Source organism: Coffea eugenioides, unplaced genomic scaffold (assembly GCF_003713205.1).
Source record: "Coffea eugenioides isolate CCC68of unplaced genomic scaffold, Ceug_1.0 ScVebR1_2574;HRSCAF=3625, whole genome shotgun sequence".
Classification (NCBI taxonomy): Eukaryota; Viridiplantae; Streptophyta; class Magnoliopsida; order Gentianales; family Rubiaceae; genus Coffea; species Coffea eugenioides.
This window is the reverse complement of record NW_020863072.1, coordinates 1-27,037: the sequence shown is the minus strand read 5'-3', so window position 1 is coordinate 27,037 and position 27,037 is coordinate 1. Positions and strand designations below refer to the sequence as shown.

General features: G+C 37.5%; 4 protein-coding genes, 1 non-coding gene and 1 pseudogene across 5 annotated transcripts; 3 read left to right on the top strand and 3 right to left on the bottom strand.

Annotated features, from left to right (window-relative positions):
• Positions 1-546: 546 nt before the first annotated feature.
• LOC113756981 lies at positions 547-5,552 on the bottom strand (annotated as a pseudogene).
• A 3,869-nt stretch (positions 5,553-9,421) lies between these two features.
• LOC113756980 (copper transporter 2-like) lies at positions 9,422-10,007 on the bottom strand. The gene is made up of 2 exons (XM_027300409.1): positions 9,593-10,007; positions 9,422-9,498 (listed from the first exon to the last, which is right to left on the bottom strand). The coding sequence occupies exons 1-2, from the start codon at positions 10,005-10,007 to the stop codon at positions 9,422-9,424; spliced, it is 492 nt and encodes a 163-aa protein (XP_027156210.1).
• Positions 10,008-12,026: 2,019 nt separating this feature from the next.
• LOC113756979 lies at positions 12,027-15,178 on the top strand. The gene is made up of 5 exons (XM_027300408.1): positions 12,027-12,513; positions 12,735-12,923; positions 13,369-13,479; positions 13,921-14,399; positions 14,503-15,178. The coding sequence occupies exons 1-5, from the start codon at positions 12,027-12,029 to the stop codon at positions 15,112-15,114; spliced, it is 1,878 nt and encodes a 625-aa protein (XP_027156209.1). The 3' UTR covers positions 15,115-15,178.
• Positions 15,179-21,602: 6,424 nt separating this feature from the next.
• Positions 21,603-22,928, top strand: LOC113756978. Its single transcript, XM_027300407.1, has one exon. The coding sequence runs from the start codon at positions 21,603-21,605 to the stop codon at positions 22,926-22,928; it is 1,326 nt and encodes a 441-aa protein (XP_027156208.1).
• LOC113756983 lies at positions 22,116-22,222 on the bottom strand. The gene has a single exon (XR_003466174.1). It is a non-coding gene; the product is annotated as a small nucleolar RNA R71 (small nucleolar RNA).
• On the top strand, positions 22,925-27,016 carry LOC113756982 (the record flags this gene model as incomplete). The annotated part of the gene is made up of 4 exons (XM_027300411.1): positions 22,925-24,817; positions 25,220-25,881; positions 26,136-26,680; positions 26,892-27,016. Coding segments are annotated over exons 1-4 (3,225 nt in total), but the record flags the coding sequence as incomplete, so codon positions are not given.
• Positions 27,017-27,037: the final 21 nt, after the last annotated feature.

Genomic DNA, 27,037 nt, shown 5'->3' with positions numbered 1-27,037 from the left:
TGTCCGCTATGGTGGAATTGGTGCTGTTTCCATCTCCTTTGTATATTACAAATATAAATCTAGTCCAAACATTTTAGATCCTCATTCTCTCCCTATCCCTAATATAGTACATTACATAATATTGAGAAAAACCTTGAGTAACATTCAAGGGAAGCGAGATGAGAAGATATTTTGCATTAAGAGTGTATAGCAAAGGTAGGACACGTAGGCCCTATTCCAGAAATACCAAAACCAAACCATACAAACATTCAACCATTCACAATCATATTGGTCTTAATCCATAGCCATCCATCATGCATGCACATAATACAATATTAAATGAAAGCATAATAAAAGTATTTATTTAATTCTAATCATGAATCATCGTATGCTTAAACTTTAGGGAGAATTGTAGTTTTAGTCCCCAATGTATTACCCATGCACAGAACTGGTCCTCAATCCATTTCAAAAAGTAAATTTGGTCCCTAATCTATCCAATTTTGCGTAAAATTGGACAATTGACAGGTTCCTTCCAACTGACTAACGGAATGTGGCGCGTGCACTCACTGTACCAGAACATGCAAGTGGTTCCAATTTTGCTGTCCCCTGCAACGGGGCAAAAAGGAAATAAGAAAGAAGAATTGGAAGAAGGAGGGTATATAGCAGGCGGTAGGAATCATAAACAAAAGAACCACACGCCAAGTGATCATAAGCCTCCTCCTTCCATATCTATCAACAAAACACAACTAATGATGGACCCAATTGCGTTGAGACCAGAAGTGATGAGGGACAGTGCCAAAGCAGTCCGGTTTGAAGCAAAACCAGCGAACTGGATTATGCTTGGACTATAATACATGACAGTATTGATGCCAACAAATTGCTGAGCCACCTGAACTGTAATCCCAGCATATAGTCCCCTCCGGAAAACAGGATAACTCAAGGCTTGCCTTACTTTTGAAATCAAGCTGCCTTCTCCTACAAAATCTTGTTGGGCCATTTCCTCATCAACTGATGATTTCAGGGCCTGCATTTCCCCCTCATCTTCCTCAGTAGGATAAATCCTCTGTAATATGGATTTGGCCTCGTCAACTTTACCCTGCTTGGCAAAGGGGAGTCGCAAATTACAAAAGGCAAAAGCAGACTGAGGCGATAAAAATGTAATCGAGTAAAGAGCGGCTTCTTTCTTTACGCATTGGACAACAACGGAGCAAGAAGATGGCCAATTCTTACGTGGATGAAAGCCAAATTGATAAGATAGGATAATTAAGAAACCATTTGTGCTAACAAGAACACCTCTGATTCTGTGGGGTGAGGCTTCCGAAATGTAAAGAGGCTCAGTCATGGATGCCATCCCAACCCCTAAGCCAACAAATATTCTCCCAACAGTGATCATCCAGGGAGCTCGAGAAACGGCCATAACGATAGCTCCAACAAAGAAGAGAATATCAGCCGCCAAAATGGAGATTTTGCGACCGAATTTGTCATTGATCTATTCGCCAAATGCAGCACCAAGAATAGCTCCTGCAACAGCCATGCTGACAATTGTCTCCTAAAAATTTTTGAACAAGAACAGTTTACCTGGAGTAGTAGTAATTGAACAAGGAGAAATTCTTGAGAGAGGATGATGAAAAGTGAAAGAAAGTCGTGGTACCTGGAGCCATGTCTTCCCGTCAACAGCTTTGAAGTCGTTTCTAATGTAAAGGAGGGCACCGGAAATAACTCCTGCAGCAAATTAGGGATGCAACTTGCAAGAGCATGGTTCAAAGTCACGGTCGCGGTCGCAGTCGCGGCCGGGAACGTTCCACATTGGTCTCGGCATATCAATCACGGTCTCGTGAGATGCAAATTTTAAAGTATTTAATATTCTAAAAATTATTGATAATATAAAAAGTATGCTAAATAAAAATAATTAAAAAATAGCAAAAGAAACGGCCAAGTCAATCCGTCGCGGTGTGACTCGGCTGATTTCTCGTCTTGACTCGGGATAACTTGGAGTGACTCGACCGAGTCAATCCGTCACGGTGATGACTCGGCCGATTTCTCGGCGAGTCAAGTATTTCGGTATCGTTTCATCACGGTATCGTATCGGTAGGGGTCGAGACGGTGACGACTCGGCCGAGACTTTGAACCATGTGCAAGAAGCGAATAAAAAGGGATGCAATCTTCTGTGAATGAAGCACCGGGGGGTGGGTGGGGTGGCTTTCTGGATTACCTGTGTCATAACCAAAGAGGAGATCTCCAATTCCAGCGGATAAGGCCAATCTCATGATGTAGGGTGTGACAGCCCCACCTTCCCCTAAGGCGAACCAAAGGGGTTAGCGGACTGCCTGCCCAACTCTCGTCAGGACTAACGGTTCAGTTTAGAGCCGTCTAATACGTTCCGGAACATACAAACGCGCATAAACAAGTCAAAATCACAAAATAAAAAAAAAATGAAAACGGAGTCGGCCATAAATAGTAACCGACACGTCAAAATCCAACCAAGCATCAATCAAATATATACATCTTGAAATTAAGCATATACAATCCAAAGTGGCATACAAAAGTATTCAAAAGTTGATATATGTACGGTTTGCCAAATTAAAAGAGAAACGGACCCAAAAGTACATTTAGGGTTTCAATCAATGAGCTATACAAAAGATATGTCCATCTAGCTCAATTCGGCAACCAACTATCAAATCCAGTCCAAAAGGATTTATTTTCCTGTAAGGAAAATAAAAGGGACAGAAAGGGGTGAGCTTGCGCTCAATGAGGTACCAGACATATAGCAGTAAAATCATGGTATACAAACATTTAACAAATCAGGTACACATGCCAGATGTAAAGTAAAGGAACCAATGAATCAAATAGGAAGGATACAAGTGGCTCTCAGGAGCCAAATTCCCATTTGCATCACCGAAACATGATCGAAATAATAGTTGACACTCCGTCAACGCTAAAGAAGTATCCAATACCGTAGACTCCACTTTCTCCGATTCCTTCCACCTCACATACCCCTACCGGGCCCGAAATCCAATCAGATCAGAAATGGTAATACTCGAGTATACCGGAATCAAGGGTCTCAATACCCAAAAATCCCAAAACAGACTACCGTGGTTCGTTGTCTAATCGATCAGGCCCTTGCCGGCCCGACTCGAGTAACTAGCCACAGGGGTTGAACTCAGAGGTCACAGAAAGGTCGTTGGATACAAGTTTCCAAACGACGTCAGAACAGATACAGATACAGATACCAGATACAGATACCAGATTCAGATACGCACTCAAAATTGGCATATGAACAGACAAGAGAACGAGTGTGATAAAGTACACCCTCGTCTCAAACAGAATAAACAGATAGTTCAGTCGTTCATATCACAGATTGCATGTACAAAAACCGAGTTAAACAACAACAAGTGAGGGGAGTGGTACACTCACCGGTGTCAGTACAGATACCTCAAAAGTTTTCACTTCAGATTGGCTTTAATCGCCAAGAAACCCTAAAATAATCAAAGTAAACCAATTGAAGGTTTCACATCCAGAATCGAGTAAACGGAATGCACAAGTGAGGCTCGACTACACGTCGTATGCCTCGCCAAATAATTACTAATGCAAGGGTGCAAAACATGATTTTTGAAAACGAAAAGGTAACATGAAGACCTAGGTTCAAACAACTCAAAAGCCCTTCATTTCTACCAAAAGGCAATTCAAACTTAAAGGAACCAAACGGCCTAGAAAATTGGACAGCATTTTTCCTAAATTTGCTTACTTTTCCAGCCGTCATGGCTTCATTATGTCCTCAGCCAGCCCCAAAGTCACACACAAAATAAATTCATTCAATAGCCGTTCAGTAAGCTCCAAGTAGTACAAGTACAATTCAAGTTCGGGAAAAGTCCGGAAATGAAAGTCAAGCCCTAAAATATTCAAATAAACACAATAAGACTCAATTACAAGTCATAAACCAATTCCAAATACCACCAAAATAGGGCTCCATAAGAATGCATAAGCATTAGAGGAAACCAAAAAAATCCGGAAATGGAGTTAAGTGTTAACCCAAAAAAAATAGTTTTTGACATCATTTTGCGGTTTTGGCACCATCGGCACTACGATTATCGGATGGAGGTACAAGATACACCGTTTCGAAGCTAAGAGATAGGGCTACAATGTTGAAGAAGGCTACTCTGTCCAGTTTCGAGTGTAACCAGGTCAAAAATGCAAGATACTAAACCAGAACCGCAAAAACAGGTTCACAAACCGCATTCTGGTTCAAACATTATAAGTCAGGCTACCTAAGTCCAAATCAAGTGATTCCAAAGCCATCCAAAAGCTAAGATACACGGTTACAATTCATTCGAAAACCTTAACAACCAATTCTGAAGTATTCCTAACCAAAATAACCAATTACAGACGCAATTCTCAAATTCGGGTAGAAACAGGGCAGCAGGGGTAATTCAGTCTTTTCACAATCTACGTTGCTGCGATTGATCTGAAATTTTGCAGGCATCTCTAAAATATCATCCCCTACAACTTTTATGTTTTAACCCAAGGCCAATTCGGCCTCTAACTATGAGCTACAGTGCCAAGCAGAATGAAGAACAATGAAACCCCAACTTTCCAATTTTCTTTCCAAAACAGAAATTTTTTGCAATTATCCACTTTTTCCACCTTCTAGCTTCCTTAAATACCATTTCCAATCATCATACATGACCCCATAATAATGATCATATAAAAACAGAAAAATCACCAATAATTATAAAACTTCACCAATTCAACCAAAATCAAGATATAATCCATAAACTTACATCTTAAACTACCACAAATCATGAATTAAACATCATTAGATGGAGGAGAGGGGTCCTTCACTACTCACCTTAGTAAAACAAGAGAGAGAGCAACTAATCACCTTAGCCTTCCAAACAACTCCACTAAACACCTCACAATCACTCATTTAAGGTTTTCTATGGAACAAAAGTAAGATTAAGTGGTTGATTTGGTAGATTTGAGCAAGAAATGAAGGCAAAAATTGGAAGCTTTTCTCTCTTTTTCTCCCTAAGAAATTCGGCCAAGAGGATGAGAAATGAAGATGATTTTTGGCCAATTTTAATTAAATGGTAAAGTTTCAATTTTAATTAAATGGTAAAGTTATGAATAGTAGTCAAACTTAAGAATTAATCTTATGGTGACACTTGTCACCCTATTTAATGCATCTCTATCTCTTTGTTCCTCTCACACCAATCCACTTGGGTAACCTCTAATTATCTCTTAGCACCCGATAATTTAAACCCAATATCCGAAACTTAACCTAGTTGGCCGAATTTTTCCAAATTTTCCGCACTAGCGGGTCCCACGTCCGATATATACTCTTAATTTCTCAAAAACTATTCGATACTAGAAAAATCACCTAAAAACTCTATTTACTCATAAAAATTATCTAGAAATTTTTCCTAAGCAAGAAAATGCAGAAAACATGCCATTAAAGATAATAAAACCTAGAAAATGAAAAAGTTACGGGTTCTCACATAGGGTGTCTTCCATGTTGTGCGCCAACACTCCGTGAATTCAGTTCTGCCGGCTTTTGAGACTCCCCCTTCAACCATCTTGATTAAATTTTCTTTTTCTTCTTCAATGTTGGTTGTTGTAGAAGAAGAACTGAGGGGCTCTTGGAAACTTGCACTAAAGAAAGAAGGAAAGGCCGAAAAAAAAGAAAAAAGAGAGAATGGTGTGTGAGTTCTGAGATGGCACTGACCAAAGTTGGCTTGAATAATTCTTCTCCTCTTTGTCCTTCGGCCACTTCTCCTTTTTGTGTTTAACTTGGAAGAGAGCAAGGTGACCGCCTTCTCACCTCTCTCCAGTCCGGAACTGGAAGCCAACATTACAAAATTCTTGAGAGCAAGGTGACTGCCTTCTCACCTTAATTTATATGTCGCGCAAAGATTTCATAATGGATGCTTCGAATATCAGTACACTTGGTGTGTGGTTCTTTTCTTTCTGATTCCTCCCGCCTGCTATATAGCCTCCTGCTTCCAATTCTTCTTTCTTATTTCCTTTTTGCCCCGTTGCAGGGGATAGCAAAATTGGAACCACTTGCATGTTCTGGTACAGAGAGTACACGCGCCACATTCCGTTAGTCAATTGGAAGGAATCTGTCAATTGTCCAATTTTACGCAAAATTGGATAGATTAGGGACCAAATTTACTTTTTGAAATAGATTGAGAACTAGTTCCGTGCATGGGTAATACATTGGGAATTAAAACTACAATTCTCCCTAAACTTTAAATCATTTAAAGTTTCAACTCTTGAAGTTTTTCTTTTTATTTATTTTAAAATTATGGAAAACACTCTCTAATTTCATTAGAACAATTTTCAATATTTTAAAACCATGAACAAAAGTTTTTCGTAATCCTATTATGAGCCTAAGTTAAAATTAGGATTTTCTAGTCCAGCTAGAATTTCCTAACTTACTTAGGTTTGGAAATTTTCTCTTAAACCATTTTAGAATTTCAAATACTAACTTTGGAGCACTTTTCTAATTTATTTCATTAAATTAGAAAGCTTCTAAAAGTATATGAACATTTATCAAATTTAATCTCATCAAATTTGGAAGTTTTAAAGTTGGTTACACTTTCTTAATTTTAGTCTCACTAAAATTGAGTAAGTTTCCAAAACTCAATTGAACAATTTCTTGTCCAATTTGGATTTCTAGAATTTCTAGGAAAGTACAATAATTCTAATCATATTAGAAATATAGGAACTTTCCACGTTAGTTTAGAAAACTAAACACAAAAGGGAAACCAATGACTAAAAACTTTTGTCATAGGAAATTAACCAGTTGCTTAACTGTCCTTTTTCTAGAAAATTTCCTGCAAATACCTTAATTGTAATCATATTAGAATTATAGGAAATTTCAAGTTAGTTTATAAATCCAAACACAAGAGAAAATCAATAACCAAATTTTATTTGTCATCCGAAACAAAATAGTTTCGTCAATTTCGTTTTTCCAGAAAGTTTCCAGCAATTGTTAACCAATCAAACTTCATCTTCACCACCATCGCATGGCTGGAATTTGAAGCAACGAAGAACAAAAATTTCAGCTAACCAGCCACCGCAAAATCACATTAAAAACTGCTGCAATCCAGTGTTCTTGACGCAACTTCCCGTGATTAAATTTTGCAGAGTTTTTGATCTTTAATCCAGGTGCGAGCATCTTATCTAGCCGTGACTTTAATCGAGGTTTTTTTTTTTTTGACTTTAAATTCATGGACCCAGTGATTTTAATCAAGGTTACGGTGGACCTAACAATTCTTCTTTATTCATTGTATATTTTAATAGCTATCCGTGCCAGAGAATTCATGCATCAACAATTTTTTAAGGGAAAAAGACACTTTTTATCCATTCATATCACGAAAAGCAGTCACATTTCCGGAACGGCCGTGGCTTTCGTCAACATGGACAACGCTGTCTTTTTGTTTCTATTCGTTCTTTTGCTATTGGTTTTTCTATTTGTGATCTAAACAGAAAAGGATAGCCACAAATCCTATTGTTTTGACGAAAATTCCCGATTACAGTCATTGAAAAACTCAAGAACAATTCTCAGAAAAATTTTCAATCACTTTTGTTCATATAAAAACTCAAACCAACTACAAGAATAGCATATAATCATGATCTCATCATCATCCATGAAATTAAATAAATTTCTTACATGAATTAATTAAACCTGGCTCCAATACCACTGTAAGGAATCATAAACACATGCATACAGAAAATTTTAAAATTTTTTATTTGATTAGTTGATCAACCTTTGATTAAATCTATGTGACATAAAGTTAGTTTAATTTAAGAATATTACCTCAACCCAGGAAGATCTTCTTAGCCCAGTGGAAATTTATGCAGAGGGGTAAAGGAATCCACGTAGCCTCACATCTCCACACGAACCTCCTTAACTAGAATCTTCTAGGTCGAATTACTTTAAATTAGATTAGTACTAGTTATTACCAAAACACCTTCCATAAATTGGTTGTAAAAAATCCTAATTTTTCATAGAGAAACTTGCCCTAATGAGAGATGTGCTTTTTTCCTTATTTCTTGGATGAATTTTAGATGTTTTTCTCTCAAGATTTTTCTCAAAAATCTCACAAGACAATTATGCATCAATTAGTCTTGTTAGCAAAAAATTAGTGAGTATTTATAGATAAATAAGTTATTTATATCCTTATAGAAATATAAAACTAGTTTACAATAGGATTTAGTTTTCTTATTCTAATACAATACTTGTATTGGGAAGCCCTAAAATTAGTGAATATTTATAGACAAATAAGTTGTCCATATCCTTATTGAAACCTAACGTCAGTTTACAATAGGATTCATCTTTGTTATTCTAATATTTGGAAGGTTTAATCTTATTTGTACTATAAGTTTCTCAAGTTTAATTTGTCTCATAAATTAAATTATAAGTTATAAAAACTTATCTATCAAATCCCTACTTGAAATTCATATAATCCGGTTAAAGAAGTTCTTAGCGTGCATGGCCCATTAGCTTCTCATTAGCTTCTCATATACATTAACAATAAACATAAATTATAATTCTTAATAAATAAGAACTAGATAAATTAAAAATCCATTTAATTCATCATTGATTCCACTAATCAATTAACTCACTCTTATAGATTAGGATTCAATGCATCATGATTACCTTATTAATGAAAAAAGTTAAGTAAACGACTTCACATTTTAGTGAACATTTACTATGTAATTAATATCCTTTTATCACACTTATCTTATATTAATCTTGAAATAAGTTGTGCCTATTCCATTATGTGATTAACGCTCAATTTTTGTACTAATATATAATTCCAAGGGTTAATTCCACTTTGTCCCCTCAAACTATATCCGAAATCCCACTTAAGTCCCTAAACTTCAAAATGGGACACTTAAATCCTTAAACTACAAAATTCGTCCCACCATAATCCAATTTTTAACGGAATGCACAAAACCTAACAGAATGGTTGTCAATTCTGCTAGTTATTATTATAATTAAAGTTAACCAAATCTAATAGGGACATAAATGTAATTTTAATAAGACCCAAAACAAAAAAACCAAAAAGATAGGGACATAAAGATAATTTTACCCCCTTTTCTCCTTCTTCTTCATTCGCTTTTTTTCCTCTGTTCTTCTCATTCTCCTTTCCTCTGTTTCTTCCCTATTGTTTTAATCTTTAATTTTTAATGAGAAATCCTGAAACTAACCAGAACCCAAATGCAAAATAAATCTTCAAAGCCATAAATCGTAATGTCAATTGACCATCTATATATCAAAATTTATAATAAATAGATCTGACCCAAATTCTTAGATATAGGAAAAATAACAGTGCCAGGAAGAAATTTGACATAGGTAGTAGTATATAGTGTACTCTTTCACAACATCCCCATAACTAGGAAGAGGTAATTCAGACTGGTCTCTTTGGAATCCTTAACCCATAAAAGCAGCATTACGAGTGTTGTGAACATCAACCTCAATTTGAGCTTTAGCTTTAGCTTTCTCCACATCTGTTGACACAGATTAGGGCATAGTTTCTGTTCACTTCACTTCACTTCACAAAGGATCCATCGTGTTTAACTTAATTTTCAGGATTAGCGGAACCTTTTCTGAAGATGGATACGAGACTCCCGAAAACCACGTATCCAATCGCATGGCTTACCACAACAGCGATGAAAATTCCTCCATTATAAGAATCATGGACAACATCACCAGATACGCGAACCTTGCCCGAATTGCGCAAATCCCCATCTGGAAAAGAATTGCGACTACGCGTTTGGATCTGGGTCTGAAAACGTTGATGTTGGAGAATAGCTGAGAAAAATACAAACAGGAGGGCTAGTGCATACATGGCGGAGTTGTGTGCGGGCCATCCGGAGAAGAGTATTTCGGCATCTTTACCCCAGTAGAAATGGGTGAATAAGGAGAATGGGTGGTGGCGGTGGACGTTGGTGGGGGGCGGTGGGGGAGGAGGTGGTGCGGTGGTGTTGTGGTGGATGGGCAGAGCATCGATGGCCATGAAGAATATCTGATGACACGATGACCCGGGGGAGGGGTAGGGGTGGGTGTGTGGCTCTGTGGCATCCGAGGGTTTAAGAAGTTAGAGCTGAGATGCGGCATTTTGAGGTCTCTACTCTCCCACTTAGGCGAGTGTACGCAGCCACCAAACCTTTTTAACTGCTTGTGTAGTAGATATGTCTGTATGAGCTAACAAATGAGCGTTGGATTTGGCAAAGCATAAAAACTAGTATGGCGTTAGGAGCAGAAATAGCAGAGGAATACCCGGCCAAAAAAAATTTAAGAATAAAGGATGAAGAGAAAACCCAAGGTAGAAAGAATCGCGCACATTAGAACGGTGGCCTTGAAGAAAAATCTGAAAAATTTGTTGTTGTGCTCCTAAGGAAGAACATGGGCTTTTGATTTCTGATGATGTGCTTCAGGGGAGAAGGAAAACGAAGGAGGAAGAAGACGCAGGAAAAATAGAAAGAAGAAGGCGAAGAAAAGAAAATTTTGTTTAATTACAAATTTCTAAGGTTTTTTTTGTCTTACGTCTCGTGAAATTATATTTATATCCCTGCTAGATTTGGTTAACTTTAATTATAATAATAACTAACAGAATTGAGAACCATTCTGTTAGGTTTTGTGCATTCCGTCAAAAATTGAACTATGATGGAATGAATTTTGTAGTTTAAGGATTTAAGTGTTCCATTTTGAAGTTTAGGAACTTAAGTGGGATTTCGCATATAGTTTAAGGGGACAAAGTGGAATTAACCCTAATTCCAATGAAGAAGTACTTACAAACACATTTTAAGACTCTTTCACTTATGCCAAGAATTCTGAGTTATACAAGTGGTCAGATATGTGACAATTCCTCTTTTATAAGAGATGGTAAATCCTTATAGATTATTTACCATCTTTTCACACTTCAAATATATACCCATTCATGTAACAAACAAGTATAACCATCCATACTCAAAATATCATGATAACCTCAGGTCTAACAATCACTTCCACTTAAGGTCTGTTTGTTTGGATTGAATATTTTCTGGAAAATATTTTCAGGAAATTCTGATGTTTGGCAGCCAAAAAGATTGGGAAAATTTTTTCCCGTGGAAAATCTTTTACGCAATCAGGAGTAAAATGACTTCTGCATCTGTTGTACCGAAGTTATTTTCCAATAACTCTCAGAGCCCATCAACCTCACGATCCCTTTAACAGGAAAAATTTTGAGAGCTCATCAGTCTCATGATCCTTTACTAAACCGAAAATTTTCAGATCATGACTGAAAATTATCTATTGTGCCTAACCTAGACCTACAGCCGCCTTCCCCACCACCACCACAAAGATGCCTCCCCATCTTCCTTATCTTTCTTAGCACTATTTGTAAGCATCAGTGAAGTGCTTCATCTGATAGAACTCTATCAATGATAAGGATCTCATTCTCGAAGCAATTTCCATTGACATAGCGATTAGGTAATTAGTATGATCGATAATGGTAATGGGTTTGCGATACTATGGATTTCCTGATCATGGAGTATGATCTAATATTTTGGAATTTGAAGTATATGGATTGGGGTGATGAATTGATATAGGTGTGGATGGGAGTTCTGGTCGTTGGTAGAAGGAATCTGACGAATCTTTGAGGGGAACATTCTTTGTGGGTTTTGGCTTCAAGGACTATTTTTCAAAAGTGCACCAAACACCTGAAAATGAAGGGAAATAATTTTTTTTCATATGAAGATGATATTTTAAACCGAAACAAACGGAGCCTTAGAGATTAATCTTTGGCATTTAAAGGATATTTCTATACAGAACAATCTAGTGAATTTGATCGTCCTATCAGCAATCACTCCAAAGTCGTAGTAACCTTTTTAGTGCTTTCTTATCTGTCCACCTTTAGCACTACAGCAATTTCTTGCTTTTCATTTCCTCCAAGATTTTCTTTCGTTGAGTGGAATATTATACTACATATGATTGATTTACTGGATATGGCACTCTCATAAGAACCTTGAAGTAATTTTTTTTATACCTATTCAAAATGGCAAGATCAGGAATCAACTTAAGCCATCGATCTGCTGCTTATAGAGCAGTCTTAGAGGGGAAAAGACAGTCAGTAGAAAACTTTCGCAGTTTCTGGAGGGAAGAGGGTGTGAAACCACTTGATAAATGTGGTGATACTGTTCTCCATTTTCTGGCCATTCACGGAAATGTGGCTGCCTTCAGATTACTTCTCCAAGATGGTCTTGTGACCAGTGAAAATCTGAAGGCAAAGAATGTCAACGGCGACACTGCATTGCATGAGGCTGCAAGATTTGGTCACAAGGATGTTGCAGAGATCATGTTAAGGACAGAAAAGGATTTAGTGTCTGACAGCAACAAACTAGGTGAAACCCCTCTTTTTGTGGCTGCGGCATGTGGGAAAAAGGAAGTTTTCTCACTTCTGGAAAAGTATATTGGTGATTGCATGATGAGGAGGAATGATGGATGCACAATCCTTCATGCTGCTGTAATTGGAGAATGTTACAGTAAGCTTATCTATCAAGTAAAATTTTTATTGTCTTTGCAAAAGCTGTTAAGTTTGTTGCTGAATTTGAACTCTATGTTTGTTCAGTTTATCAGATTATGCTATCTTATTTTTTGTCCAGGTCTATGCTGGTGCAATATGATGTGGGATATTGTTGCATTAAATGTTAGTCCTTTTCAAGTTTACTGGTTCCTACATGTTTCACTCTATTGTATCAAACAGGTTTGGCAATTGGCCTATTGGAGTCCTATCCTGATCTTGCTGGAAAACGTAATGAAAAAGGAAAAACTGCTTTACATCTTTTGGCTGCAAAACAAGAGTCCTTCAGGAGTGGTTCTGCCTACACGCTCAAAGATCTTGGGATGAAGTCCCTCATTCCTCTGCATATACTCCGAACTATAATCTATTCTTGTAAGTGCTGTATCATTACCCACATGCAAGTCGCAACATAAGACTTTTCCCAGTCTTAGGAGACATTTGAATTTCTTTTAAGTACTTCAGTACTCTACCCGTAAAGTTGATTAGGCAAATTGCCAATAATCATTAGGCTGAATGTGATGTGGCTTTGAAGTCTATGAAGATCTCATCAAGCATATGATTTTTTCCCTCGCTGACATTGGGAGACAAAAGTTTTTAACTAAGAGTTAGTGTAGTATGTTCTGGTGACATGATTCTGTACATAGCCTGGAAACCTTGTTAAAAATCATCTACTTTAGTGTTTAGTGGCTTTGGGATCTATGGAGAAGCAATTTGAACTACCATGTTATCTGCCTGCTGGTTTTTTCTAGTAAGCAGGCTTAAAATGCCCTCAGAATTTTGAAAGAGTGATACTGTCAGTTCGTTGTGTTGCTGGCAGGTATTCCAGTCTTGTACAAGGAATCGCGACCTGTCCATATTGCAGAAGAACCAAACAATTCAGCTTCCATTCATAAATTGAACAGATCTCCTACTGTTAAGTTTATCTTGGGTAAAGCATCTTCTTGTATCTACTTCATATGGATAAATTTTTTGTTTCCCCAAATTCTTCTTTTGAGAGTTGAAGCATAGTCTTGTCTAGCCTACCTTCGTAGTTACGAGAACGTCTTATTTCTTTTGAGTAAATTAGTTCCTTTTTCATGTCAAACAATGTAAGAATTTTGTTTTCAAGTGCTATGCAGCTTGGCCTGCATGCTCTCTTCAATTTCCTTTTACTTCACATATCTTTTATTCATCGGCATGTCGTAGAATAAATATAAATAAGCAATCGCAAGTCTAGAAATTCATTTTGGCCAATTGAACCTCCTCAAACGGTTTCTTTTTAAGAACCGAATAGATTTGTGCCAAAATAACAGATGCTAAGGAGAACAAAAAAGCCCACATTGGAGTTACTCATTAATGGTTTATTCAATTTGATGTATTCGCCCTCTAGGTTTTCCTTGGCTTAAAGAAATTGATGATGCAAAGCAAAGCCATGCAGTTGCAGTAATGCTTGCAGAAAGGTTAATCAGAAGAGAAGATTGGAGCAACTATGTGCATACAGAGGACAAAGATCTTGAAGGCAGCCAGTTTGGGATATCATCAGAAAAGAAACATAGGATGCCAGATCCACTAATACAAGCAACGAGACTGGGCATCATTGAGGTAGTTCAGGAAATCCTCAGTGTCTACCCTGAAGCTGCGTATAGTTTCGATGGAAAAGGAAGGAATATACTGCAAATTGCAGTGGAGGAGAAAAAATGGTTCTTGTACGACTACTTGATGACTAGTGGTACTAACATGGACGGGATGCTAAGTGCTATTGATTGTGAAGGAAATAGCATTATACATCTCGCAGCACGCCTGGAATCCCCTCCCAGCACTCCCCCTGGAGTTTTTCAGCAAATGATGTGGGAAGTCCTCTGGTTTAAGGTACCAAATTAAAATTAATACCAGTATTGCTTTGCTTGGTGTATATTGTTTAATTTTCTTTTCCCGACTATTTGCAACTTATGATTGATCTTTGGCTCCACAGCGGGTGCAATATGACTCTTTTCCATATCTCTGGCAACTACAAAATTCTGATGGGAAGACAGCAAAACAAGTATTCGAGACGAACCATGCAAGTCTACGCGAAAAGGCTGAGGAAACTGTGAGAGCATTGGCCAACACTGTGTTGATTGTGTCTGTCCTCATTGGTACCATAAACTTTGCTGCAATTTTTACTGTACCTGGAGGTTTCGATCAAACGACTGGAGAGGCCATTTTTCTCAAGAACCGGCGCTGGGAATTCGGCTTGTTGATGTTCTACTTAGCTGGAGGGCTGTTCTCCTCTCTGTTCACCATGGGGACTCTGCTTGTGATTATCTTTTTGCGATTTGAAATTGAGGATTTTTATCTTTCCCTGCCCTGCTACTATGTGGTGGACATGATTTCCATCTTCTACTCCGCGGTCTTCACAATCGTAGCAGCTTTTCAAGCATTAATAGTGCAGAAAGTCGTGATTACCGACTACAGGCCCCTCGTGGTGGTCTTCTTTATCTATTGTCTGGTAGCCCTTGTGCTCATGGAAACATCATATCTGATATTCGACTATGTGTATTACCTAATTCGTTATTGCCTTTGTTATAGAGGGCGAGAATCTTAAGAACTGCCCTTGCTTATTCATGTCAATTTCGTGCAGACTGAAAAAGTTTGAGCAAGTTTGTGAAGAACTTTTGCATGTCATCTATTGATTTAGGTGAATTTCCTATAGGGAAAAAACCGAGTGAAGAATGTAACAATAAACTTGTTCATGAATAAAAAGCTGAAATCCAACTCAAATACCACTATAATGAATTTTGATATTCATCTTGAAAACCAATTAGCAATAAATTGACTAACTCAGGATTTTAATAAAAGAAAAAAAAAACTCAAAATCCTATAAATTCGACTAAAAGTTCTTGGGAAGCCAATGCCTTAGCATCTTACAAACGTCAATACGTTTTAAAGTTTACTGATATGTTATTCTAAATTTGATAATCAAATTTGCGCAGCAGTTCTCAATGCCTTTAAAGAAAGAATTTTCCTTTTAAAATATTTAGCAAATTACTTTCTTTAAAGAATTTTACAAAAAGCAAAATAGACGCATACAAGAAAGCTCAGCTCCTTTCTATTGGAGTAACTTGCATCAAGTGCATTGCAAAGTCAACCGAAAATGCAAGCCAAAAAAAAAAATATATCACTAGAAACCTCCCGTGACTTCGCAGTGTTTGCACATTATTTCATGACTCTCTAATATTTTAAAATATCCACATAATTCCTTATGATTTTATGTAAAGTGGATATTTAATCATTACTATATAAAAAGTATGATGGGTTTTAGCAATAGAGAGTGTAAGTGTATGCATATTTTGATCTTAGTTTTTGTTATACCTAAATTATTGTCATGTCTTTTAATTAGAATTATTGCATTTCAATCATAACACCAATAAGAAAAATGAAAAGTTTTAATAAATTACATCTCAAAATGTTGGTAATTAAAATTAAAAACTGCCCTCTTACAGCTATATTCACCAATCATTTTCTTCATCTCCAATTATTGTATGTGTTAAAATTATCTGCAATTATTATATCCTTATGCATGATAATTAAAGCTAACTATTTTATATACATATTGGTTTAGAAGAAAATCACAATTAATAAGAAGACAACAGGTTATAAACAATTAATGAGAAAACAAAAGATTAAATTGATAATTAAATTCACTATATTATGTCATATTGAATAAGAAAACTTCAAAAAAATTATCGATAATTGTAAAAAATATAACAAAAAAGGCTTACAATTACTGAAATTGATAAAAATTTGTTGTATCCAAATCATAATGTTTTAGTATATTTTTTGGTTAGGTTTTGTTGTATACACTAATTTGATAGAACATAGAAAATTTCCTCTTATTATTGTCACAATCCAAGTAAAATATGTAACAACTTAGTTTAGATATGATAATCTTCCATTTTCAGAGTTCAATAAACTTTTAATTGCTTTGTATAAAATAAACATTTTTTACAGCAACAATTGCTTAATTTTGCTTATTAGTCAATATTATATTAACAATTTAGTTTAAATATGATAATCTTCCATCTTCAAAGTTTTTATAACTGTAAAATGTACAATCAACTTTTAATTGTTTTGTACACAATAAACATTTTGTACAATTACCAATTACTTAATTTTGTTCATTATTTAGTATCTTAATTTATATTATGCCGATAATATAACCCAACTACGATATTTTTGTAGCTACTAAAATTTGGATTGAACTTTATAGCAATTGTTAATATTATCATGTTTTACCAAAGGTGTTGTGATTACCATTAAATTATAAAATTGTACTTTTTTGTACAGTTCAAAATAATGTTGTTGAGAAGAAAATATATATGCACACATCAAGTATGCATATGAGAAGCAAATCTAATTTGCAATTGCTACTAAAATTTTAAAAGGGGCATTAGAATACAACATAAATTGACTTGTTAGATCTTTATCATTTTAATTATTGTACTATGCATCTATTTTCCTGCCCCTATGACTTTGCAAGCTCATTTATTAGTTGGGGTTGAGTTATGTCTTTTTCCTATTGAAAATAAAATCTGTGATCTACTTTCTAGTAAAATTATCATATTTTAATAATTAAAAACTAAGATTTGGCTAAATTATTAAACACTTCATGAATAGTATTTGCAATATCAATACTTATCAATACTGACCATTTAATTGTAAAATTACAATTTTGTTAATTATTTAAGAATAAAGTATGTGAATGGTATTTTTTTTCTTTAGATTCAGGTTTTCCATAATTTTCATTTTGTATAAAACCTAATTATTTGTAGAGTAGACAATTATTATTTATCACGTAATATGAGTTGAATGAGTTCTTTAGTATGAAGTTATTGCACTATTTTTTTAAAAATTTTTTGGCACCACTTTTTAATTTGTTTACATACATACCTTTTGTACATAAACTCTTTGTAATTATATAATTCACAAGGGAATTTTTATTCCATTATATTTAATTATTTCTGTGTAAATGTTCATTGTCATCAATTAAGATTTCATTGACAGAGGTAGATGGATATTCTCTATAACATTTTTCTTCTATTGTTTTTATAATTTTGTTTGAAGACAATGCAACATAAAGCACAAACAACTACTATTCCTTTTTCCTCCTAATTTTATAATGGCATGTTCAATATGGATACATTTAAATTAATTCATGAATGTTTTTTTCCCTTTTGTCTTAGAAGAAAAAACTCTAATTATGATATGAAAATCAGTTAGTTGATTATAGGTGAAATATAAGAAAATCTTTTGTTGTTTGCTTGTGTTTGGGTAACATGTACTATCATTCAATTAAAACTAAATTGTTTGCATATTTGTTAGTTGCATGAATGTTTTAAGTGCTCTCTTTTATGTCTTGTTAGTTAATTATTCAATTTTTCAATTTTTATATGAATTTGAATGAGGTAAAGTGAAGTATAATATTCATTGAATTTGGAAATAAATCTACGTAATATGTTAGTTGAAATGCCAGTGTTAACCTATTCAAAGTACTAGATAGAATAAGGTCTGACCACTTTGCATAAAGTCATAGAAAAATTATGTGAATATATGCACGTAATGTGTTAGTTGAAATGCCAGTATTAACTTACTCAAAGTACTAAACAGAATAAGGTTCTGACAACTTTGCATAAAATCATAGAAAAATTATGTAGACATGCAAAACCATCACTTTAGATGAAATTCAAGATTTAGTAAGAATCATGTAACAACATGCAAAATCACAATCGGTTCTCAATAATTTAACCCAAAAAAAAACGGAGTGAACCGTTCTGACTATCTAAACATTGAAAACTCAAAAGCTAGTTAGTTGACCTTTTCTCAAATCAATATTCAGCACTGAGTTATGGACCATGGAGTATCGGCAATAATTGACTATTGTTATGTGTGGCTTTGTCCCACATCATTTTTTGTAAAGGAGTTGTTTGTCTTAATTGGCTATAAAAAGAGTGGGTATGTGATGGGCTTAAGTGCACCCAACCAAGTAAGTTTTAATGGGTTATTTAGGCTTTTGGGTCATTAAACCTTTTATTAAGTAAGATATTTTGGACTTTCTTATGTTTTAATTATTAGGTATTTTGGGTCTAGGAGCACTTTTTTAAGACATTTTTGTACTCTCTTTTTCATAGTAAAATTTTGCGACCCATATAAATTTCTATGGTTCTATTTTATTTATTTCTGCTTTGTTATTTGTCTTTTGAGATTACCAAAACTCTTTTGTCAATTTCCTGGGATCAAACTTAACAAACTGGTATTAGAGATTTTCGGAAGCTTTGAGTTTTGTGTCAACAATGACAATAATAAAGACTGTTGTCGAGAAATTCAATAGGAATGTTAACTTTGGGATGTGGCAGCTCTAGATGGAGGCCATTTTGATTGAAGACGGAGTTGATTTAGCGAGACAGAGAGTGTAACAGATGCAAATTTTTGTTGAGATGGATAAGTAGGCTCAGTCTAGTATTATCTTAAATCTCTTTGACGAGATTTTGTGGGAGGTAGCCACTGAAATTTCGGTAAAAGTCAAGTGGGACTGTAGACACCAAATTTTTTTCAAAAAATGTTATTACATTTTTATTATGTCTTTGTTTATATCATTATTTAAATAATCATTTCATTTTTTATAGGAAAAAAGAAAAGAAAAGAAAAGAAAAGAAAAAGGGATTTTCAAAATTTTAAAAAAAAATATCTAGTAGAAGTTTCCTTTTGTCTTTAACCCAACAAAATTTCCCCAAACCCCAAAACAAAACCCAATAAAAATCTGGAAAAAGAAAACAAATAAAAGAGGCCCAATTGGCCCATTTCTCCTTTTCTCTTTAAAAAAAAAAAAACTTTCTTTCCCCCAAGATTAGCTAGTACAAATCCAGCTCACTACTTCCCAAATTTTATCCAAACGATCCATCAAAAATGACACCTCATGAGGTTCTAGAGGCTCTTCTTATTTTTCTTAGTTTCTTTCTCTTTCTAGATTTTAGGGTTTCTTGACCTCATATAAATAGAAAAATGTAGCTTTAGGGTTCGGAAGAGGGGAGGAAAAAGAAAGTCGGCTGCATAAAAATCTGGGGTGAGAGAGAAAGAAAAAGGGAGAGAGGAAAAAAATTTTCTGCAGACAAGTAGCAGGGCTGATCGAGCAGCCATGTTTGGATGCCATTTTCTCCTTCATTTTAGTCTCTTTTTCATCGATTCTTTTTTTTTTTTTTGCATATTTTATAGATGTTGGAAAAAAACTTTCATGTTGAAGATTTCATGAGAAAACAGTTTTAAGGCTGCGAAATATGACACCAAATTTGGAAGAAAACCAACCCTGGTATCCGAAACTCTTGGAGTTTGGAATCAAATCTGTGATAGAACGGTTATTTGGCGTATTTTGCACTACTATCTTGTCCTAATTTTGGCTATTCACGGTACTAAGAATTGGAATTTCACTCATATTCGATATTTGTGTGAATTGTAGGTGGTAGGCATGAAAAATGATCTCGCGAGGTGAATTTCCAGAAGACTTCCCGTTCCAAGGCGTGGCCACGCCTTAGAAGGTGGACGAAACCGAAAGCCGGACTGCGGTCCACGTGAACCGCGAGAAGCATGGGATAAAAACTCCAAAAGGATAGCTTTTGTTAGATGAATTACTCCAGACGTCTCTTGTCTTTACTTTCTTTTGGGCGGCGGCTATAAAGGGAAAAAAGCAAGATTCAAAAAGAAAGAGGGAGAGACCCTAGCTTTAGCTTCAGAAGTCAGACGCTTTTTTATTTTATTCTTTTGCTTTCCGTCGGCGACAATTAGATCAGTTTTGAGTTTTCTTTTTCTTCTCTTTCAGTCAGACGTATTTCTTCTTTCTTTTAGCTTTCGTCTTGTACGGCTTGACTCCTGAGTTGTTGCCCTTGCTTAAGACAATTTGCGTTGATTTTCTGCTTTGTGATTGCGACCCCAATTCTCCGACAATTAGTTGAATGGACTCAATTAAACCACGCGGGATTGACACGATGAGGAGCGGCTAATTTTCTCCTCTACCCAAAGGTTGACGCAAGGGTGCGGTCCATAAAATCTGTGAGATCTAATCGAATCTTCATTATTTCTTCCAATTTATTGCTATTCGTGCGTTTCCTGAATTAATTGTTCATGGGTATTTGATTAATTGAATATCAACGGCCGGGTATTTGATTTAATTTAATAGCCTACTGCCACGTTAATTAAATAGAATCCGTAATTGTTCATTTAGTTAACACCCCGTGGCAACCACCATAATTGGCTTTATGATAGGGAAACACAAGATCTAATTTAAATAAACCCTCTTAGCGTGTTTATTGGTTAGGGTTGGGTTCTTCTAGCTTTAATGCAATTGGGTAATTAAATTCCTACGGTCGTGCCTAGGGTTGTTATCTGGTTAGAGAAGCAGTCAATGGTCGTACCTTGACTGTCGAAAAAGTAAGGAAGAACTGGTTGTCAGAGCTTATTGATAACTATAACCAACCTAGTGAAAAATGGATGAAATATCTTTGCATCGATGAGCATTTAATTGGACCGTGCCTGAACAGTTGATCCTTTGGGTAGAACTTTTGTTAATTGCTATTTTTAGTGAATTGTGCTTTGTGAGTTAGTTTTGAATTTTGTTTGTTTTATTTTATTTTATTTTTATTTGCCTCCCATTGAAAATCCCCCAATTTCGTTCTACTAATTTGGAAAGAAATAATTTCCTACCTGCTCCCTGTGGAATCGACCTTACTTGCCATTGTACGCAAAATTAGTATTTTTATAGACAAATTCGGTATATCGGATCAAGCAAACTCTTCGAGAACAGGGTGAATCAAGTAACCCATTGCACACCTAGGGTCCCTGCTCCAGTACTTGGATTTGTTCTATAATTATCTAATTGAGGTGGTAATTAGGACTTTTTAGTAATTATTATTGCACAGGTTCAGCACCTGTCAATTTTTGGCGCCGTTGCCGGGGAGTTGGCGTTTGGATTATTTGTTTCTTTTCAAATTCAGTTTTTATTTTATTTTTATTTTATTCTATTCTTCTTGGTATTTTTGCTAGTTTATGCCCCGTTCTTCTCGCACAGGTAAATTAGTATACGATCCTGAAGTTGAGAAGGCAGCGCGTAGGCGGAGACAAGAGACCAAGAGGCAAAAAGAAGGGCACTTATTTGCTGCAAACGAGTCAGCGGAAGACGAAATAAGCATGGCCAACAACCAAACATTGAGGGAGCTGGCTGCTCCGGAGCTGACTCACCAACCCTTGTGCATCACATTCCCCGCTTTAGCGGAGAATACTGCTTTCGAACTGAAGTCGGGGTTGATTCAACTCTTACCTTCTTTCCATGGTCTCTCTGGCGAAGAACCTCACAAGCACGTCAAGGAGTTCGAGGTGGTTTGCTCTAGTATGAAACCTCCTGGGGTCACTGAAGAGCAAATCAGACTGAGAGCCTTTCCGTTCTCTCTCAAAGATGCAGCTAAAGATTGGCTGTACTACCTACCAGCAGGTAGTATTACCACATGGGCACAGTTAAAAAAGAAGTTTTTGAAAAAATTCTTCCCTGCATCCCGGGCTGCGAGTTTGAGGAAGGAGATCTACGGCATTAAACAATATCCCGGTGAGTCCTTGTATGAATACTGGGAAAGGTTTAACAAGTTGTGCACTAGATGCCCGCAACATCAAATTAGTGAACAACTGTTAATCCAATACTTCTATGAAGGGCTCCAATCAACCGATAGGAGTATCATTGATGTTGCGAGTGGGGGAGCACTTGCAAACAAGACACCGAGGGAAGCGTGGGAGCTCATCGAAGCCATGGCAGAGAACTCCCAGCAATTTAGCTTGCGTGAGAGCAACCCTCCCCGTAGAGTCAACGAGGTAGAGACTTCATCCATACAGCAGCAACTGTCAGAGTTGACGTCTGTTGTTAGGCAATTAGCCATGAGAGACACGCCGCGAGCAAAGGTGTGTGGAATCTGTACTAGCATGGACCACTGCTCGGACACGTGCCCCATTTTGCAAGAGGATGGGGCCGAACAAGTGAACATGGCCGGAGGCGTGCCCGCGCCCCGCAGGCAGTACGACCCGTACTCCAATACGTACAATCCGGGCTGGAGGGACCATCCCAATCTCAGTTATGGGAACAGGCAACAAAATTCATTCTCCAATCGTCCACCAGGATTTCAGCAACCATGGCGACCGAAACCGCAACCCTCATCCTCCAACACAGGGAGCTCATTGGAGGATATTGTCAAGAGTCTGGCTACGACTACCGCCCAGCTCCAGCAAGAGACCAGGTCATTGACCACAAATATGGCTCAACTCCAGCAAGAAACTAGAGCCTTAACCATGAGCACCACTCAGTTCCAGCAGACACAAAAGCAGGCATGAAGGATATGGAGGCTCGAATAAGCCAACTGGCAACTGCCATCAACCGCTTGGAGTCCCACGTTTATGGAAAACTACCATCGCAACCCGAGGTAAATCCCAGAAATGTAAGTGCCATGACGCTGAGGAGTGGCAAGGAACTGGAAGGGCCTAAAGTGGAAAGTTCAAAAAGTAAAAATGAAGAGGAGATAGAGAAGGAAATTGAAGAGGAAAGGCGTATTCGCAAGGATCCTAAGGTAACCTTCACTCCTCCGCCCACTATTAAATCTAACTTACCTCCTTTTCCTTGCAGGCTGGAGAAGACAAAAAAGGTAGAGAAGGAAAAAGAGCTTTTAGATGTGTTCCGAAAAGTGGAGATTAACATCCCTTTACTGGATGCAATCAAGCAGATACCGAAATACGCTAAATTTCTCAAGGATCTGTGCACCCATAAGAGGAAACTGAGAGGGGACGAAAGAATAGCGGTGGGAGAGAATGTGTCAGCAATGCTCCAAAGAAAGCTTCCACCCAAGTGCGGAGATCCAGGTATGTTCACGATCCCCTGTAAGATCGGGAATACACCGATCAGGAAAGCAATGTTAGATTTAGGGGCGTCAATCAATGTGATGCCAAAGACCATTTTTGCTTCTCTAAATCTTGGGCCACTTAAAGAAACAGCCATCATAATCCAACTAGCTGATCGCACAAATGCATATCCAGAGGGGCTAGTTGAGGATGTCTTGGTTCAGGTAAATGAATTGGTCTTTCCTGCAGATTTTTATATCTTGGACATGGGAGATGAAAAATCATTAAACCCGTCACCTATCTTGTTAGGTAGACCATTTCTTAGCACTGCCAGGACTAAGATAGATGTGAATGAGGGTACTTTGTCAATGGAATTTGATAGTGAAACTGTGAATTTCAATATTTTTGAGGCGATGAAGTATCCAGAAGAATCTAACTCGGTCTTTGCTTTGAGCGTTATTGAGCCTTTTGTGCAGGAAACTTTTGAATTAGATGGCAAAGACGCAATGGAAGTGGCTCTAATCAAGCATCTGGAGTTGGGTGTAACTCTTGATGTGGACCTAAGGGAAGATTTGCTCCATGCTGTTGAAGCCTTACACTCACTTCCACCCGTATCCCCAAGGTATGAGCTTACTTCTCTTTTTGTGCCAGAGGCTCAGACAAAGTTGCTCCCTTCAGTTGTGCAGGCACCAGAGTTAGAACTAAAGCCCCTCCCGAAGCATCTAAAGTACGCATTCCTAGGAGACCGGGAGACACTTCCGGTGATCATCTCTGCACACCTATCTCCAAGTCAAGAGGACAGGCTGGTGCGAATCCTTAGGGAGCATAAGGAGGCAATTGGGTGGAGCATAGCCGATATTAAAGGGATTAGCCCGTCCTTGTGCATGCACCGGATAAGACTCGAGGATGATGCAAAGCCAGTGAGGCAAGCACAGCGAAGATTGAACCCTCTGATGATGGAAGTTGTGAAAAAGGAGATACTCAAGCTTCTGGAGGTAGGGATCATTTTCGCTATTTCGGATAGTCCGTGGGTGAGTGCTGTCCAAGTGATCCCGAAGAAGGCGGGGGTGACCGTGGAGGAGAACCAGGAGGGTGATATGGTCCCGGTCAGGAAAGCTACTGGCTGGTGTCAGTGCATCGACTACCGGAGGCTAAACTCCGTGACTAAAAAGGACCACTTCCCCCTCCCTTTTATTGATCAAATGGTAGAACGATTGGCAGGTCGTGTTTACTATTGTTTCTTGGATGGCTTTTCAGGTTACTTTCAGATCGCGATAGCACCAGAAGACCAGGAAAAAACCACATTCACATGCCCATTTGGCACGTTTGCCTACCGTCGAATGCCTTTCGGCCTCTGCAATGCTCCAGCGACCTTTCAACGGTGTATGGTAAGTATTTTCTCTGAGTATGTGGAAAAAATAATCGAGGTGTTCATGGATGATTTTAGTGTGTACGGGGATAGTTTTGATGAATGTCTTGAGAATTTGGCCTTAATTCTGAAAAGATGTATAGAGACGAATTTGGTACTTAATTGGAAAAAATGTAACTTTATGGTAGATCATGGCATCGTCTTAGGGCACGTTGTGTCGGCTAAGGGAATAGAGGTGGATAAAGCTAAAATAGACCTTATTTCTGCTCTACCTTACCCCGTATGTGTACGGGAAGTGCGTTTGTTTTTTGGCCATGCAGGTTTTTACAGGAGATTTATCAAAGACTTTTCAAAGATAGGAGCACCCCTGTTCAAGTTACTGTAGAAGGACGTGCTATTTGATTTCACAAATGAATGCAAGGTGGCTTTTGATAAACTGAAGGAATCATTGACATCGCCGCCTGTCATTCAACCCCCAGATTGGAGCCTTCCGTTTGAAATGATGTGCGACGCGAGTGACTATGCCGTGGGGGCCGTGTTGGGACAAAGAATTGGAAGAGCACCACACGCGATCTATTACGCGTCGAGAGCCTTAAGTGGAGCCCCACTTAATTACTCCACGACGGAGAAAGAATTACTAGCTGTTGTTTTTGCACTAGAAAAATTTAAGTCATATTTATTGGGTGCAAAAGTAATAGTTTTCTTTGATCATGCAGCCTTGAGGTACTTGCTGGCGAAGAAGGATGCTAAACCAAGGATGATCAGGTGGATTTTGCTCCTGCAGGAGTTCGACCTAGAAATCAGGGATAAGAGTGGAGCTGAGAATTTGGTGGCTGATCATTTGAGCCGGTTGCTCACAAATCAAGAGGATCTACCGTTAAGAGAATCATTTCCTGAGGAACAATTATTAGTCATTGATTCGTCAATACCTTGGTACGCTGACATTGTCAATTTTTTGGTAACGAATCAATTACCTGCAGGGTGGTCAAAAGCTAAAAAAGATAAGCTAAAGAGTGATGTCAAACATTACCTTTGGGATGACCCCTACCTGTGGAGGCAATGTTCAGACCAAGTGATAAGAAGGTGTGTAAGTGCAGGTGAGTTTCACTCTATTTTGACTTTTTGTCATTCATTTGCATGTGGAGTGCATTTTGGTCCTAAGCGGACGGCTCGTAAGGTGTTAGAAAGTGGTTTTTATTGGCCTACTCTCTTTAAGGATGCATACTTGTTCTGCAAATCTTGTGATAAGTGTCAAAGGGTGGGGAATATTTCTCGTAGAGACCAAATGAGTCAAACCCCCATATTATTTGTTGAGATTTTTGATGTCTGGGGTATAGATTTCATGGGTCCCTTCCCCTCATCTTTTGGTTTCTGTACATTATACTTGCTGTTGACTATGTTTCCAAATGGGTGGAGGCAAAAGCCACCCGGACTAATGATTCTCGAGTGGTTGCAGATTTTATAAGATCTAACATTTTCGTCCGTTTTGGAATGCCGAGAGCCATAGTGAGTGACAGGGGCACCCATTTCTGTAATAAGACGATCACTGCTTTGTTTCGTAAGTATGGTGTGCTCCACAAAGTGTCCACTCCCTACCATCGCCAAACGAATGGTCAGGCCGAAGTATCGAATAGAGAGGTTAAGTCGATCCTGGAGAAGATGGTGAGGCCTGATAGAAAGGATTGGAGTGTGAAATTGGAGGATGCTCTATGGGCTTACCGCACCGCGTATAAAACGCCAATTGGAATGTCCCCTTACAGGTTAGTCTTTGGGAAGCCGTGCCACTTACCGGTAGAATTTGAACATAAGGCATTTTGGGCGCTCAAGCGTGTAATATGGACCTTATGGAGGCCGGAGGAAATAGAAAGCTCCAATTACAAGAGTTGGAGGAGCTAAGGAATGAAGCCTATGAGAATGCAGCAATTTATAAGGAGAAAAACAAAGTCTTTCATGACCAACAAGTCTCGAGAAAGTCATTTGTCGTTGGGCAAAAAGTCCTACTTTATCACTCGAGGCTTAGGCTTTTCCTGGTAAGTTGCGTTCCCGTTGGATTGGTCCATTTGTTGTTACTAACATTTCTCATTATGGTGCAGTGGAAATCCAAAGTCTTAAGACGGAGAAAAAGTTCGTAGTCAATGGTCATCGTTTAAAGCCTTATTATGAAGGGTTTAATAGCGAGCAAGTGGAGGTTCTATTCCTTGATAATCCAAGTGATGAAGTCTGAACAGTTGAAATTCAT

Coding starts and splice junctions, on each gene's coding strand:
- LOC113756980 (XM_027300409.1), bottom strand. CDS start 10,007: ATGGCCATCGATGCTCTGCCCATCCACCACAACACCACCGCACCACCT. Junction 9,499..9,592: donor CGTATCCATCTTCAGAAAAG/GTTCCGCTAATC, acceptor CTGTGTCAACAG/ATGTGGAGAAAGCTAAAGCT.
- LOC113756979 (XM_027300408.1), top strand. CDS start 12,027: ATGGCAAGATCAGGAATCAACTTAAGCCATCGATCTGCTGCTTATAGA. Junction 12,514..12,734: donor TGTAATTGGAGAATGTTACA/GTAAGCTTATCT, acceptor TGTATCAAACAG/GTTTGGCAATTGGCCTATTG. Junction 12,924..13,368: donor CCGAACTATAATCTATTCTT/GTAAGTGCTGTA, acceptor TGTTGCTGGCAG/GTATTCCAGTCTTGTACAAG.
- LOC113756978 (XM_027300407.1), top strand. CDS start 21,603: ATGCCCCGTTCTTCTCGCACAGGTAAATTAGTATACGATCCTGAAGTT.